Source organism: Mixophyes fleayi, chromosome 5 (assembly GCF_038048845.1).
Source record: "Mixophyes fleayi isolate aMixFle1 chromosome 5, aMixFle1.hap1, whole genome shotgun sequence".
Classification (NCBI taxonomy): Eukaryota; Metazoa; Chordata; class Amphibia; order Anura; family Limnodynastidae; genus Mixophyes; species Mixophyes fleayi.
In genome coordinates, this window is record NC_134406.1 from 71,317,968 (window position 1) to 71,336,500 (window position 18,533).

General features: G+C 38.0%; 1 protein-coding gene across 1 annotated transcript in view; it reads left to right on the plus strand.

Moving 5' to 3' along the window:
• The first annotated feature begins 17,859 nt into the window (after positions 1-17,859).
• The window catches only part of CMC1 (C-X9-C motif containing 1), a 40,359-nt gene continuing 39,685 nt past the window's right edge, over positions 17,860-18,533 (plus strand). Inside the window, exon 1 of the mRNA XM_075211268.1 lies at positions 17,860-18,024. Coding sequence (XP_075067369.1) covers positions 18,006-18,024 — 19 coding nt within the window. The 5' untranslated portion in view covers positions 17,860-18,005. The remainder of the gene's footprint in view (positions 18,025-18,533) is intronic.

Below are 18,533 nucleotides of genomic sequence, written 5' to 3' on the forward strand. Positions count from 1 at the left end.
ACGCTAGATTCCGTGCGCGTGGAGGTGGAATTGAAAATTCTAAATCTGTTACTCAATATACCAAAAGCATTTTCAACACCTCGCCTTGCTCTTGAAAATCAATAAGTAAAGATCTATTCAGGTGTGAGACTTTTTGGGGGATAAGATTTTAAGGTTTTAATATATTGTTTTGCAGTGCAAAGGCTTCATCAGCTACAAAAAAAAAATTGTGTCTCGGTGTGTGGTGGCAAATTAAGTCCATTGTTTTTAAGTTTGTCATGGAAGCGAGTCTGATCCAATGCCCCATCATCTGACACTTTTCCATTTTTATCAATGTCCATGAATAGAAATTCATATTTGGCATCGACTATGACCATCATAGACTATAGCCATCAGGATAATGCTGAAGAATCCTTTGTAGTTGTAGTAATAGGATCCACTTTTTGAGGGTGGCATAATTTTTACATGTTTGCCATCTATGGCGCCGCCACAATTTGGGAAATTCCAATTCTTTCACCAACCTTCATATATTGTCCATGCAGAAAATGTACAATAGCCTCATAGGTCTCAGGTATGATCAAACCCAGAGCTTGCGGTGAAATTGCTGTGCTGTATTTGATATCAGCAAGTGTCCTGCCTGTGGCCAAAAATCGTAGGGTAGCAACCAGTTTCTGCTCTGCAGATATGAGTATCCTCCTTCTGGATGAGTGGGGTGACAAGTTGGAGAAGCTCCTGGAATGTGAGCTCAATCATCCGCAGAAAATTCCTGAAGTCATCTGGATTGTTGTCCCATAACTCTTGTAGCAGGGGCATATGTGTAAAAGAGTTTCTCCTCTGGAAAGAGTCCTTGGTCCAACAAGTTCGATTCTTTCTCCTTCTTTCCCTCCAGGACTGCGTTTGCAGTGTTCTTGCAATAACGATAAGCAAAAAACCATGCGCATTCTGTTGATTTCTTGTGCCCATTATAATAAATTGTAGTAATGCAGTTGCGAACAGAGTTGACGAACCTACACTAAACACAAAGCTGTACAACAGAATAAATGGTGATGATGTTTTTTCTTTTGCTGAATCTTTGTGAGTGTTGTGTGCGGTGAGGTTCAGCCTTTTATTTAAATTTATTTAGCATATTGCTGCTGGGAGGCCATATATCTGTTCATTGTGTATGCAGTCATCATCTTTTGAGACGATGGTTATAACAAACAAAAATCACAACTCGGACACTAAACTGTGTAAAATTTGCTTAAAACGTCTATAGTGTGTACACATGAATCGGCATGCTGATCTGGACTTCAGTAGCTGGTAATATCACTATCGAGCCACTAACGATATTGCATCGTATATATCGAGTAAATGTGCTGTGTATACTAATATAGGTTGCAAGTACTAGTGTGTTAATCTATTGTGTATGTGGATCATAAGTTATTAGTATATGTGTTTAAGTACATCCCCAAAAAATATTTTACTAATATATAATTAAAGTGTAAAAAAACACATTCTGAAATGTGTATCTGAGTTTAACCCAAGTACTTAGACATATATACTATTAATAGATTAACACACTGGTACTTGCAACCTATACTAGTATATACTGCACATTTACTCAATTAATATATACTATGGCGCCAGGGATATTGGTGGGATTTATATAGTGATATTTAGCAGTGTGAATAACTGTCTCTCCCAAACATAACTGCCTGCAGGATAAGTCTACCTTTTCCTATTTGGGTGTTGTGTTACGGCTGCCTAGATAACCAACTAGAGGGAAGCGCTTTATCTATTTGTCTATTGTATAGCTACCTTTGTGGTGACGTATGACGTCACCTTTAATGAGGGTTTCAGCTCTAAGGGGTAAGTTTATCAAGCTGCGAGTTCCAACAGGTTTAAAAAGTGGAGAAGTTGCCTATGGCAACCAATAAGATTCTAGATATCATTAGTACATTCTACAAAATGATAGCTAGAATTTGATTGGTTGCTATAGGCAACATCTCCACTTTTCAAACCCACCAGAAACTCACAGCTTGATAAAGTTACCCATAACTGTTGTGTAATTGTAATGTGTTGTAACATAGTAGAAGAACACAGATAAGCTATTATTATTTGGTTAATGCTTTTATTATCTATTGCTCAAGTAAACAGTTTTGCATGTTTAAATGATTTAATTTGCATTATGTTAGAGTTAGGTGTTACACTTTTGAAGACATATCGAGAATACTTTTTGTACAGTCATTACCGAAAGAGGAATGACATTTGTTAGACTCTCTTAATCACATCATACAACACTATTGTCAGTTGCATGCCACATTTCTTTTAGTGAACAATCTGAGATCCTGCAACCTAAAAATAAGAAAAAATAGGGACTCCATTCCTGAATATTCAATAAAATAAAAACTCACTTGAAAGATTTTCACTAATATGTTTTAAATTTTATAGTTGACGATCAAATATTAATGAAAAATATCAAAGGCGCAATGTCAAGTTTACATCTTTAAAAGGCGCCATTTAAATAAAAAATATTTTAATCAAGTGTCACACCTGAAGGCAGCCATAACCTCTCTTTCTTTTTTGATAACCAAAAGGTGTGGGATTTCTGCAACAGATAATTAATCTCTATTGCTATCTATAGTTTCATAGTTAACACTGTCTTAAAAGTGCAAAAACACATTCACACCTCACAAAACAGATGATTAGCTAATCAAATGACAATATGGATGTTTGACTAGAGCTTTGCAATGATTGTTATATAAAGGAGTTTCTGGAGTTTTATTTATATATTGAAAATAAAGTTTAAAATGTAATGTAAAATTCTCTTTCAAAAATGTAAATATAATGCAGAATTATTTGCATTGTGACAATGATATTTTATTTCATGCCAAGGATACAACATTAACATTTTTTATATTTAACTAAATAACTAACTTCCTCAGTTTATGTGAGCAGTTTAATGTATGTATTACCTCCACTGAAGCTATTTTCTGTGCCAGGCAGTATTTAAAGAGACACAAATAGTCTGTGCAAATGGGCATATTTATATCCCAGATGAATGCCTGTTTTTCTGTAGTTGAAAATAGAGGTGCATGTAATCACTGAAAGTGATTCCAATGGGGGTCATCTGTGCTGTTGAATTCTAACACTAGTAGGATTAAATATACTGAATCAAATAAAATTGCTGAAAATGTCATGACCTGCACTCTAGGCTAAATATAATTTGAAACATCCAATACTTCCTGTCTGGGAAAAAGCCAGTGTTGCTTCTCTGCAATTTGGTAGAAGACAGAATTGGAAAGAACTCTGGCATCGTGTACATTTCAGTTAGTATACATATATTACAGTAGAGGACATATATTACATATTAGCTATTTTTTACCCAAAACATTATATTATGCTTACTAGAAAATGTGATCAACTATAGCCTGTAGAATATCTGAACGCCAGCCTTTTCGGTTGTAGTAGTCTGCTGGGTTGTCTCTTGGGGCAATAATTGGGATGTGTGTCCCATCTATGGTTCCAGCACACTGTGGATAATCACATTGTTTAAAACCTTTAATTGTGTCATATAGGCGCTGTCAATATGGCATGCAGGTGAAACGGTGGTACAGGGTTTTCACTAATGCTGCAGTAACTTCGTGCACTGGAGTGCAAACAATGGACATCCCTACTCTGAGCAAACACAAATGTGTGCAGTACTCTCCCTGGGTTGAATACCACCAGAGCACAATGGCTAGTCTCTAATTTGGTTCAATGGGTTGCCGGTAGTTTGTAATTTGTTTTGCTAGAGCTTGAGTGATGAGTTATAGCATATAGTCAAATATTAAATGCGACATGCGAAAGTGTGCCATAATCTACTTATCATTAAAACCTTCCACAGTGCACCAGGAAGCTTGCCCATGACGTCATTCTCTGACCCACATTCTTCTGTTTGTCGCAGTGCTGAATTTTAGTATGGTGCCAATTGTGGACAACATAAAGGTTCTCCTACTGTGTAAGTATTGGCATCGAGTTTTAGCCCTTTCAGCCAAGAATTCCGCCCTTCTTCTCCATCTGGGCCAGATTACTGTCATTTGCATCCAGAAACATAAGGAATATAATAGGAATATAATATATAAACTCAATATTGCCCAGTAGATGCTTATATCTCTTGTCGGCCATAATTAAAGCAATGCAGTCACTGCCCCCTTTTAATTACTGAACTTGATAATGCAGGGCAGACATGGTCCAGTGCGAAAGGATTATTAATGAGCATTGTACAACAGCCAGGTCTTCATCTTATTCTGGTGATATCATTTACTTAAATCATTTAATTATATAAGCTCTGTCTACATAAGCTATAAATAACAATATAAGCTACAATGACTAGTGACAATATAGCTGCTTATAGTTGGTAGTACTTACAACACAGTGAAATGTGATTAGGAAGAAAAGCTACAGGGTTTCTGCAACTCCACAATGCAGTGACACTTAAACGTGTAGGGCCTGATTCATTAAGAAAAGTATAGCAAAAAAAAAGGAGTAACTTTGCACCTCGGCAAAACCATGTTGCATTTTAGGGGGAGGTAAATTTAAAATATGTGAACAGATTTATAGTTGGGGTAGGGCATGTCCTAGATCAACGTTAAATTTCAGTGTAAACATAAAGCTAACAAGTATTTGTATTCTACATGAAAATAACAGCCAGTATTTAACTTCTTTGCAAAATAATAAACTAGTTTGAACCTCTTGCATTGTAATATGGTTTGACAAGTATACAACTTACTCCTTTTTTGCCTTACTTTCCTAAATTAATCAGGTCCATAGAGTTTAATGCGAAATGTGATCTATGGTCACATTCAGTGCTCAACAGCAAGGACAAATAGTGGTCACAGAGATATATGTAAATAATGACAAACACAACCGGGGAAAAGTTAACGATCACCTAAACTTTGAGCTATGGCCAAAAATGTAAATGTATGTTTAGTTGTGTTAATTATATAGTGACATCACAATTGTGTGGACTTTTTGGCCATAATTAATTATTTTATGGAAATATATAATTATATATAAAGACTAAGTGCAAGAGGGGTGCGGCCACATGTTATAAACAAAAATACATTGTTCCTCTGCACTGACCAAAACATTATTATTCCTATTATAGTTACTTCAATCTGTACTGTATATAAAATAAACTTCAGGCTGTACTCTATATTATAGACACTGTTAACTTACAATCTCATCTTTTTCATAAAATTAATAGGATATGTTCCTGCCTCTTTGAGAGTACGATATATGGTGAATCTAAATGCAAGTACACTTAGTGATTGAAGCTTTAAATTAACATTGATAAAGATTATTGATAATTGAAACGTGTCTCCAAGGGGCGGGCACTACAGAGGAACACACACCAAACAAGTCTTACTCTTCGCTCCCAACAGCTGTGAAAGAAACAAGCCGGCTACCCCACCAATCAGGATGGGATAAGTTTCTCTCTATATGCTGACTTCCATCTGTAGTAGGAAAAGTGTGCCAGGGAATTTGCCCAGTAGTTTTGAAAGAGAAAGGCACACCTCCTATGTACAAAGCTGCTTTGAGACTCACTTCTTGTAAGTGTAAACCCGAAAAGGGTGAGGAATTCCAACCACGTGGTGATATTGTCTCATATTTACACACACATTGGATTAAGTGGGATATTTCATGTGGACAGTTATGATTTAGCATACATGTTGCGCTATGATATTTTTTCTGTTTTGATTGCATATTCCCATACCCTGGGAGGAAACTTTCGGAATTCTACATAGGACTTCTGTTGGATCCAAATCATGAACTTTTATTGTATAAACAGACTTTGCTTGTTTATGGACTTTTAGATTTTGGATCACGGGTGGTCCTTTTCCTATCTGGACTTTTTGTTTTGTATATGTTTGTTGGTTTTCTGATACATTTTATATTTAAGGAGCCCCAACTCTAATTCCACATTTTACTATTTACTAGATCAAAACACACATTAGTGGATTGTGTGCAGGATAATAGAGGGCAGCTCTTTTTCCATAAGCGCAGGCATACCAAGCCTTTTCTTTTACTTTAAATTAACATAGTTAATTGTTACTAGTTCATACTTATTTCATCAAAGTGATAACACAATCAGCAAACCTAGAAACAGTAACAGGAATGTGATATTATAATTAACACCTATTATTTAAAGAAAAAGGAGCAGGCATTTGCACAAATTTATGTCTATGTTTTTCATGTTTGCATGACATGCCTAAGAATACACCTCAACATACACTCAGTGGCCACTTTATTAGATACACCTGCTTGTTAATGGGGATAGCAGTGAGTCATGAGGCAGCACTCAATGCATAAAAGCATGCAGACATGGTCAAGAGGTTCAGTTGTTGTTCAGACCAAAGACCAGAGTGGGGGAGAAATGTGATCTAAGTGACTTTGACCTTAAAATGATTATTGGTATCAAACTGCTGATCTCCTGGGATTTTAATGCACAAAAGTCTCTAGAGTTTACAGAGAATGGTATGCAAAACAAAAGAAAATTGTTGAAGTGTCAGTTCTGTGGCAAAACGCCTTATTAATGAGAGGGGGCTTATTTCTTTTTAGTTCCAAAAACATTGCCTAATGTTACCTTGAAGGCCTATATAAGGTCTTGTGGGTGTTGCTTACAAGACAGCCTTTGTTAGATGTAAGCCTCTATACCTGGGAGGTGAGTGCATTTAATTTTCACTGAATTTCAATGGTGTTTGAAGCATATATTATATGTCAGTATAGGATAGGTCCTGCATACAATGAAGTAACTTTGATGCTGGAATGCAGGCTTAAAGGTTTTGATCAAAATATGAACTAATAAATTATGTTTTCATTTTACTAGACACACCAGATTTGCAGTGCTAACTGTTTTTTTATAATCTCTTGTTGCTGTGTTTGTTTATCTCTTCTTCAATAAAAGAGACACTGTAATCATCATTTGATAGGTCAAAATAAACACGGGATCTCTATATAGTGTAATCTGTTGAAGCAGTAATAAACTTCAGACATAATAAGGGGGGAAGGGAGAGGACGGGAAGAGGGGAAGGAGAAGTTAGATCCTCACAGCAAATCAACAGAAATAATGTAGGGGAGAAGTTAATATGTAGTAGCGAGAAAGAAAAACCACTAGGGCTGATTTATATCACAAAGCAGTGATCTAACCTAGAAGTGTCCAGAGACCAGACAAAGTCCCATTTCTATTTTGAACTCACTCCACACACATTGAATGAAACAGCTGGGAGTTCGTGAATTCCAATCAGCTAGCCCAGGTGGAAACATAATCTGTATAACGGTCTGTACTGGATAAGGAGAGATCATCCATTGCCATGTAGGAGTTAATTCTTGCTATCCACTCCTTAAGAGAAAGGGGGACAGTGGACCTCCAGTGAACAGGAATCACAAATTTAGCTGCATTATTAAGATGTCTGAGAAGTGATTTTTTTTTGTATTTGTATATTGGGATACTTGTGACGTTAAGCAACCAGAAACTTGGACCAGATGGAACTGGGCATGCCAGAATTTTTTCTGAAGCCTCTTTAACTTTGAGCCAAACAGGAGAGTGTCTGGGGCAATTCCACCAAATGTGTAAAAACGACCCAAACTTTGACCCACATCTCCAGCACTTACCTGACACCCCAGGATACATATTAGATAACTAGGAAGAACTGTCTTTTAGTTTTGCCTTAATTCTTTATTAATCTTTTAACTCTATGCTGCTTTGCATCTTTACATCATATTATTTTGTTACCACAATAAGAGTTATGTAGATTTTTTTAGGCAGGAGGATTACTTTGCTATACCTTCTGGTGTAGGTCTCTGACAATTTTATATGAATTGGATAACTGATTAAGTATCATAGCTCATAAATATTAGTATGTTCTAAGAGATATGTACAGATGTTCCCTATGTTGCTTCCAGAGAATGATGGGGTTTGTAGTTCAAATAAATGAGCAGACATGTATAATGTGTTACTACTCTAATAAAATATCTATATTGCATAGAACTAATAAGTCTCTGAAATATATATTAATTTAAAAAAAGGAAAAAATGTGTGTGAATATAAATTTGAGGCTGCTACTTTGTAATTTATCTGTTTATTACGTGATTGAAACAATAGTTGTGACACGGCTGTTTAATTAAATATAACAATGTCTGGATGTTACGTCTATGGAGGATAGTTTAAATGCCTGTAGAACCTACAGAATTGATGCCTTTATACTAACTTGGAGAAAAGTAAGAGAGCTGTCCACCACCTGTGTCTACTTTTATGCAGAGCATCTTGGTTAGTTTCTATGGCTAGCGGCTAAGGAGGTGATTAGTTGCTTCTGTATATAGGAGGGTTCCTAATTCAAACTTCATTATACTCTGTTGCTGTCTCCATTCAATAACCAGGACCTGCGTGAGAGAGACAGCTCTATGTCTAAGGTAAGCAGGCCACATGCTTTTTTACAGCAATATAATTAACAACAATCTTGTTTGTCACAGATTCTTAAACCACTGGGTGGAGCGCTTTGCTATTATTATATGTGGGAGACAAAGTCCACTGGGTGAGGCCAAGGGAAGAATAGAGGGAGAGAAGTTTGGCGGCAGCTGTGTCTGTGGGTTAATCTACAGGGATATCCAAATCCCAATTATTATAAATGTCATAGTTTTATGTCTTATAAACTGGTCATTGTCTGCTCTGGGAGGTATTACATTATATATGAAACATATGAAATATATCAAACATATATCATACAGAGAAAAGTGATATTGAGATAAGTTCTCTTTCTAATTGAATTATTAACAAACATCTATTATATTATATATATTATATTAAAAAGTAATATTTACATGAGTAGTGAAAACACATATTAAAACTCACCTGTTTTTACTGCTGGCCAGAAGTGTCCCTATCTGATCTCCCACCCTTTGAGTCAGTGATGATAAACTAAATAAATAAAACTAAAGTGGTTGTAGTAATACATACAGTGTCAGTCAATTAAAAGCATCTACATTACCATAGATACCAGCAATTTGAAAGGGAGCAACAGATATGCAGTGGGAATGCATCCTTCCTATAGAATGAAAAAAGAAAATCCTGAAAAGGAAAATAGATTGGTTACACAAGTAAAATATAGAATTGGGTGAATCAGTGATGGAACTACCACCAGTGTGGACGGTGCAAGGCACCGGGGCCCATGGGTGTAATGGGGCCCGCTGCCGCCACCTTGCCAGCCGCCCACTCATCGGATCACCTGTTAGTTGGTGATCCACTTCTGCTTGTTTTTCTGCTCGAAAGGCAGACGGACCTCTCTGACGCGCAGTGACATGCACGCCACAGTTGTTTAAAGAAACATAAATCGAGCTAAAACTTTCTCTGTTAGATCTCAATGAATGAGATCGATATTTGACCAATAGGAAACATCAAGAGGTGGGATTAAACTCTTACGGATTTCCCATGATTGGCTGCTATTGCTAATGTCACGATGGAGGCGCGACACTCACAGTATTTAAGAAATATTAATTCAGTCTCTTGGCTTGCCACTGACTAAGCAGACCTTAGCGAAACGCGCGTTGGCGTTCTTTCTGTCTGCACCAATATCTCATTTAATAATAGGCAGCTCTTATATTTCGTCTTACAGAAGCTCCAATAAATACACAGTTAGTTTGGAGTCCATGCTAGGTAGAGAGCAAGATACGACCCATATATTTAAAATATGAATGAAGTTTTATAGATGATACCTACGTTGGGAACATGCAGTCTAAGGGTTCAACACCTGAATACAGCTGCTTCTCAAGAAAGGGCAAACTACAAGATATATCCTGAATGAAGCCTGCTATCAGTTTTATGGACAGAAGCAAATAGACTATATATTTTTGTCTAGTTATTTCAGATAGAGATTATGGGGTTTATAGAATCCTGATATAGGTTCAATCCTAATTATTGCTTTCTTGGCATTTACTGAGCATAAGTCCCTCAGAATATATAAGAGATTGAAGTGGTGCAGACAGCCGTTTTAATTCACGTATTTTTGCACTTGCACTGTGTCCTATATTTCGACAATTTTAAAATTGGATTTTAACATATACTCAATAAAGGTTATATTTTAATAAAGATACTCCCCTCAATTAATGTAACTATATTATAGAGTTGATAGTGCACCTTGATCAGCAAACTTATTTTTCCTTTTCTCTATTGTTCCTATAGGATTAAATAAGAAAATCCTGAAAATGAAAATAGATTGCTTACACGAGTAATTGGGTGGCATTGGGTTTATCAGTGATGGCACTACCGCCGCTGCGAATGGTGCAAGGCACCGTGTCCCATGGATGCAATGGGGCCTACTGCCGCCACCTCGCCGGCCGCCTGCTCATCGGATCACCTGTTAGTTGGTAATCCGCTTCTGCTTGTTTTTCTACTCGGAAGGCTGAGGGGCCTCTTTGACGCACAGTGACATGTGCGCCACAGATGTTTAAATAAACATAAATCGAAGCTCCTCCTCTCATCAATGTGGAACGAAAGACTGTATGTGTCAGGTTTCGGGAGCGAGGACTCAATGTAAGGAAACCAATAACCGGTATTAGCACCACTGAACCAGGAGGTGCGGAGTCTAATGTCACCAGGGACCCCCGCAAGGAGGTTTGGGCTTTGCTGCACAGGGTGCGCGGGTCGCGGTCCGCCTGGACAGTTACCAGTGTAGCGATAGAGATTGGTTAGAACGGTCCGGGTCATAAGCCAAACGGAGACAGGCGGTACCAACGGAAGATCCACAGAGAAGTCAGACAGGCCAGGGTCAAACCGGGAGGACAAGAAGCGGAATCCAGAAGAATAGTGAAACTAGCCAGGGTCACAACAAGAACAGAATCACAATCCAGAAGGGAAGTCAGGGAAGCCGGGTCAGAACCAAATACAGGAGCAGGAAAACAAATATCTGGAGAACAGATGCCTGATACTCTGGCACCCTAATGGCGCCAGAGCCAGGTCTAAATAGAGGCTACCACCCTGGAATAGGAGGAGGAGATTAGAGGGGCGGTCAGTGTGGCTGACCGCCGCACAAGGAATGCGCATACACCTGATGGTGGGAGAATGGCTGGGGGCACTGCGTGCCTATTGCCTGGCAACAGTATACCCCCGGCTGAAAGGACCCGACGACCATCGACACTTCACTGGGAGACAATGGGGATGGCGCCTGACAATGTGAAAGCACTGTCTGAACGGTCTGTGTGCTGACTAGAGGTGAGTCAACATGCACATAAAAAACAGAGCTGTGTATGTGTTTAATTATAATTTATCTGTGTATGTCTGTTATATGTGCATATAATGCATATAATGAATAGGGGCACAACTGTGTTACATTATAGGAACTGGAGGCACAACTGTGGGGCAAAATATGAACTTGGGGCACAATATGAAATTGGGCCACCACTGTGGGGCACAATTTGAACTTGGGGCGCTACTGTCTGGCATGATATGATAACTAGATGGTGCTAGAGACGACAATCAAGCAGGGAGCTGTGGCGCAGAGTATCTTTCTTTAGTTTTCCCTGGTTGTACACCCTAATGAAAGGTACTGCACCCATCTATCTGTAAAATAAAATGGGTACATGAAATTTGGAAAACTCCAACCAGCTGTAGCGTTAAATCAGTAGCACCCACATTTAATAATTACGTCTCCCTCCATCCCCAACATTAAATTAGTAGTATCTACATTTGATAAATAGATCTATTTCCCTCCAATCAGCCCTGACATTAAATTAGAAGCAGGCACATTTGAAAAATAGACCCATTTCCCTCCAACTGGCCCTAACATTAAATTAATAATATTTCCATTTAATAAATAAACATATTTCCCTCCCTTCAAACAGCCCCTGCATTTACATTTAATATAACCATTTCCCACAACCATCCCTGGCATGAAATAATTCATATTCACAATTAATAAATAGCCCTCCTCCCCAAACTCAGCCCCACATTAAATTAATAGTCGCAAACCAACCCAGCATTAAATTAAAAGTCCTGTCACCTCACCTTAAATTAACAGGCCCCACTACTGAATTAAATAGCCCCAGCATCACAGCACAAATAAATTAATAGTACCCACCATTAAATAACTAGCTCCGACCAACAGTCTATGAATAAAATAATAGCTTAACTCCCACTCAAATTTCAGTAGAAATCCCCAATCCTGGCAATAAATTAATAGCATTTCAGTTTGATAAACATACCTATTTCCTGCAACCATCACTTCCATTAAATATTTCATATTTACATTTAATATATAGACCTCATTCTCCCAAAATAGCTCCACATTTAATTAATAGCTGCCAAACTACTCCAGTATTAAATTAAAGGTCCCATCACCACACCTTAAATTAAAATGCCCCACTATTAAATTTCCCCACCATCACCCCACAAATAAAATAGCACCCATTAAATAATTAGCCCCCAACTACACTCCTCCATTACTATCTCACACTCACATTATATTAAGACTTCCCTCCCACATTATATTCCCTCCCCTCCCCTCCCAAATTATACTAACATACGCCTGCTCCCTTAACTAAAACATTATTGTAGGATACACCAATCCCTTCCCTCGCACTTACCTTGTTCCATCAACACTGCAATGGAGAAGCAGACTCCTCTGTCTGCCTCTCTTGCAGCTCTGCACACATGGAACAGTACTTGTCATGTGGTGCGTGTCCCATGTGACACCTGTCTCTTACAGTGATAGGAGGAGGCAGAGCCGGATTTAGACCTCATGGTGCCCTAGGCAAGTTATTGGTTTGGGCCCCCCTGGGCCCCCCCACACGCCCCCCTACACAAAATATTTCTACCTATGCCCTATATATCATAAGGTGACTTGCAAATTATTGTTAGTAAGTGTTCTCCTGCCTTCTGGTGAAAATAAAGCACATACTAAAGTTTTTTTTTTTAACACATTCACTTGTCTACAGGAGACTCCAACTGAGCTTTATTATAGACACACTAACCATATGTTTGTAAACTTTCCCATATATTTTCCTAATTTATTATTTCATATTAACAGATGCATGCATTGTGAGAGAAAATGACCAGTTTATATTAAAGTTTTGGTGCTTGCAAACTAGCTTAACTTTGTTGTAGCTATAGTTTTAATTTCTGCTATCCTCACAAAGTCTTCTTATCAATCTTATTCATGTGTACAAATCAGCTTAGAATTTTTAAATCAAAAACATTAAAATCGGAAGTTAAATGAGCTTTAGACATCAAAGCAAGACAATGAAAACTCAAAAAACTCAAACAGCACTGTTCATAAACTGATATGCAAATAACAAACCACATACCACTACAAAGGCTCTGTAGAATGTTTAGCTCACACCACAGTAGCAGTCCACCCAGAGTGGCTTACACAAAAATGATCTGCATGGAAGCATTGTTAGAAGCCTTTCCTCTGATCTTATCACATAAGTCAATAGTCTGAAGCATGCAAAATACCACTTGGATAAATAAAGAACTTTTTAGACCAAAAGTGCTGTGGACTGATGAAAAAAATGTAAATTTGTGCTGACAACCACAATATATAATGTTTCAGGATGGGCTCAATATGCCACAGTTTTTGGCATTTGGCCACTGACTATTCTTAATGGCGTTGCTTGGCCAAGCCAGCCAATCACCAATGTGGTGTCCCCAGTTATAGGAAGTTTAATCACTGCCACCACAGGCTCCTACACAAGCACTTATAACAGCTTCTACTTCTTGGCCAATATTTGGCTGCTGCAGCAACTTATTTTGGGCCAGGACTGCTGGGTAGTTGGCAAAGCACCAATTCTGAACTACTGGGCTCAACGTCAAGAGACGTTTGTCACTAAAACACAGCAGTGCAGGGATAGGTGTTATCACAACAATAATCTAATAGTAGTTGTGTTTATTGACTCAACTAGCTCTTATAATAGCTGTTCCAAATGCATATTCATATACCACAAGAATATACAGCAGTTTACAAAGGCTACTAGTCCATATTTAATATACAGCCTTTACACAGTTCTAGTGGTGGATAGACCAGCACGCCTCACCAATCCAGGCTGCCCCCTTACCTGTCCATCAGGGTAAGCATGGAAATTTTACATTAACGATATTGGCAGGTGGTGGTGTTTGCCAGTCTGCTCATGTGCCAGAAGTAATCGGGCCCAGCTATCTCTCAGCACTGGTTAGGAATCTAATCTTGCTCCCAGGGCTGACACCACGTTCAAGCCAAATTTAGCTCTAGGGGGTTGGGAGCAAGATCCTGGGACACAGCCCATCATGTTGGCACCCAAAGCTCACTGTGCTGCTCTAATGCTACTGTTCGATTCTTGTCATATGCTGGAATCCATTTTTTTTTTACTTAGCCTGCATCCTCTGCTTCTACCACTTTTTGATTCTCTGAGTTTTCAGTCATGACATCTCTGGCTTGACTTCCTGCTTCTTTTATACTGTGTATAAGTGATCTCTTGCATCATTTCCTAGTTTCAGCCATGTGATTTCTCTCACATGACAAACCCTCTAAGCTATTTAAACCACACTCTTTGCAGTTATCACTGCCAGGATGTCAGGTCTTACCTGTGCTAGCTTTGCCTGCTGTTTGCTGTAGTTTCATCATGTTTGTGAATTGATTTCTTTTGCCGTTTGATTTGAACCTGTATCGGTCACCCGGACTTGGCGCATCTTGATTGAACAATTCCGAATAGTATCAATGCGACATGAATAAAATGTACATTCACTATAAATGAAACACAGCAGATCTCCGACTTGCCTGCCATTAATTCCGAATAGACAAAATGCTGGCACTTCACATAGGGGCCGATTCAATATTTTAATACGGTAAAACTGTGCATAATGTTCTTTCTTTTTTTTGTTTACCTTTCTATAAGCATCTGTAATCTGTAGCTTTAATCTCTGGAATAGCAGCCTTTCCATAGCAATCCACAGGCAGGTGGCTTTGTGGTACAATTTTTTTGCACATTGCATTAATCCAATAATTTTCAAATATTAGTTATTTATTTTTATGTTGACCTCACCCCCATATAGTCCTGCTGTATAGAGTCCCTGCTCTCCATCTTTATTCGGTATGTTCTACTTTGTTCAGTTCTACAACTGTTTTAAAGCAGCTGAACACTCTCCCACATCCTGGCCTCTACACAGCTTTCACAGAGAAACAATTTTTTCTTTAAAGAGTAAGGTGGGGGGCATGGATTATTGTATAGCTCCATAGTAGTTTTTTTTATATCACCCCGGATAATATATATTCAAGCAACACTTTGGTATTTTAATAGCTACCACTTCCTAAATTATAATTAACTTTTATATTTACACTCTAGTTTCACTTTAAACTATTCTAAAATGTGTTAAAATATTGTGCTACTATATTTCTTAAATTAAATCCTTTAGAACGTGGTAATTCTAGACTCTCATAAGTGGTTATCCACCAGAACAGCAGCTCCATATTTGTTTAATCATGCATGACAATGCTGTACCGAATAGTTTATAATAGTCTAACATCTCAGATGTGCAGATGTCAGGTCCATGTTGAGTACTAGAGACTCATTTCTTTTGGTACTGCAAGCTTACTAAAGTAATAACTATTGAAGTTTTGCTAATATATTCACTTTTTGACTGTAGCACATACTCCCTTGAGGGGACTTGTGTCATAATCAAGCCCAAAAGAGCTACTCTATGCTCATATACTCATTGTATTACTAATCCACCTCTCCCCTCAGCCTAACTTTATTAGACACAAAGGCCCTGCCTTCTACTGGGAATCTGAAAAAACCCCATCAGTGATGTTGTTAGATTTGTTTCACACAGTATTTCCTAAATGAAAATTGTGCCATATTAAAGACAGGAAAGAGTCAAACTGGTATTAAGTCAAGTATTTTAAATAATTGTGTTATTGGGTCTTCCAAAGAGTAAATATATAACGATTGGGTCTTGTTCAGTGCAGTGCAATGTGAACTTTTAAAGTAAACCTCATACAAACATGGACTCTGCTTACCAGCATAGCCTATTTGTGGATCATTCATCATTATTAAAAATAGTAGTGTAATTTTCATTACTTGCTTACATTTTTGTAAAGTAATTCCCACAATCTTGCTCCCCCTTATTTGAAAAAAAAGGAGGTCCACCTCTGTGCTGTTGGGATCCATGTTTAGTTATTGGTGCTGGGTACTCAAACACCATCAGCCTGAAGTGGCACAATGACCAGGGCAGGAGATGGAGCCAATATAGGACACGGATTGTAAACTATATGAAATAAGGTTCCATATAAACATGGACCCTACCAGCACAGAATTGGTAGTCTTAGGGGAGGCACTTTGGTAATTTAAACATGGCAACTAAAAAATTGTCAATGGAAAGGTAAAATTAGCCTTTAAATGCCTTTGTTTTCACTTTGAGCATACTTCAGGTGAATTGCTGAGTTTTTAATATACTTTATGTCGGCATTGAGTATACTGCAGATGAATGGCTGAGTTTTTAATATACTTTATGTTGGCAGCACGGTGGCTTAGTGGTTAACACTTCTGCCTCACAGCACTGGGTTCATGAGTTCAATTCCTGACCATGGCCTTATCTGTTCTCCCTGTGTTTGTGTAGGTTTCCTCCGGGTGCTATGGTTTCCTCACACACTCCAAACATACTGGTAGGTTAATTGTCTGCTATTAAATTGCCCTTAGTCTCTCTTGGTCTGTGTGTAAATTAAGGGAATTAGATTATAAACTCCAATGGGGCAGTGACTGATGTGAATGAGTTCTCTGTGAAGCGCTGTGGAATTAGTGACGCTATATAAATTGATGATGATTGATGCTTTAAAATGTATTTTACTGTACACACTTTCAACATACATGATCTCTCTAACCAGCCAGTCTCACACTCACCTTTATCCCAGGTTAGAGTGGAATCTCATAGCAAGAGATACGCAGATTAACCACACATACACAAACACACACCGGCTACAGACCCACTTGAAATTAAAATTTTCCAGGTGCCATGGCCTGTAAAACAGTCCATACAGACTACCAAACATTGCAACTACCTCTCAAATGTTGTTGACTCCACATTACCTGGTTGGGGCAGGTGAGGCGCATAGCAGATGCTATTTTACCAGTGACATCACTAATTCATACTTAATATAGGTGGGGATGTGTCTGTAAGATCACTTACCACCACCTGGCACATTTGTAGGATACATGATTGTGCAGTCTGCTTCTAGACAACTGAACTAAACTTTGTATGGTTATTCCCAGCTGTCATTCTCAATATGTTAGGGGAAGCCCAGCTCTTCTTCACAATGTCTAAAATAACCATGTTAAAGAAAATTGTTTAGAAACGTTTATAGTAAACATCTAGATGTGCCAATCCAATTACCCATACACTAAGTAACTGGATTGTATAATCCAGTATAATCCATCAGAATAATGGCCACTGTGAAAATTATAGGGACAAATGGTAGAACACTTCCTTGGTATATACATGCAATACATACATTCAAGAAAGTCCTCTTTTATATTAACAGAATGTTTTTAAATACAACATATTTCAGAGAAATTAATTGTTCAGGTATCCTGGAAAGTTGTAACGAAGATTATTATATACATATACTGTAAGTGCATTGCAATCTCACAGCAAATGCATTTTACCAATAACTGCAATGTTTCCATTTATTACATACTAGTTACTGAATTACTGTAGTTTGCTAGTTTGCTATTATATATGCAAAACACATGCAGCCAATTTCCGTGGCAGCAGGAAAGACTGACAGCGTCTTCCAGTGCATGGATCACAGACCAGCACCACCAGACACCATCCATGCCATGTTAGTCACTGTACAGTCAGTGTGCACTGTCAGGCTCCAGTACAGCCCATTCATAGTCCCCGGAAGCACATGTCCAAATACCGGGGAGGAGCGCCACGACCCTAGGAAGGTTATGTGTTCCCTGCTGCCCTGCATCATGCACGGGATGTTATAAGATAACATTGCTTTAGCATAAATAATAGTGCGTTGTTTACATTCCGTGCCATGGATCCTGGCAAAGCCGGTAAGCCCTGATCTGCATAATACATATTGTTTTGGAGGTAACGATATACGTGAATAAATATAAAGTTCATATTCCTTGTAGTGTTATCCAGTTATTAGTAACACAGTCTGCAGAGCTGTATGTGCACCGCTGCTGCCCCTCACTGTGCATTCTTCATAACTACTAGTCATGACTATTTTATTATATATCAGCCAAATATTTTTGAAATGTCTCCACTTACACTTCGAAACACAAATATTGGTCTTTAATATTTTGTGAACATGTTTTTATTTAAAAAATATGTTGAGAGCTTGTAATGCAGTATAATTTAATTATTTAATTATAAAGATATCACTTTGAGTGTTTTTAAAATAGGAGGCAAAATATGGCTGTAAACAGTTATTTTTAATGCAGCAGTATATTTTGTATTGGTTTATTGTTTCTTTCCATATCCTTGTACACTGAAATCCAAATAGAAATAATTTGAAACATCTTTATTGATTTTGCATGTTGTAAATATTTCTCTAATG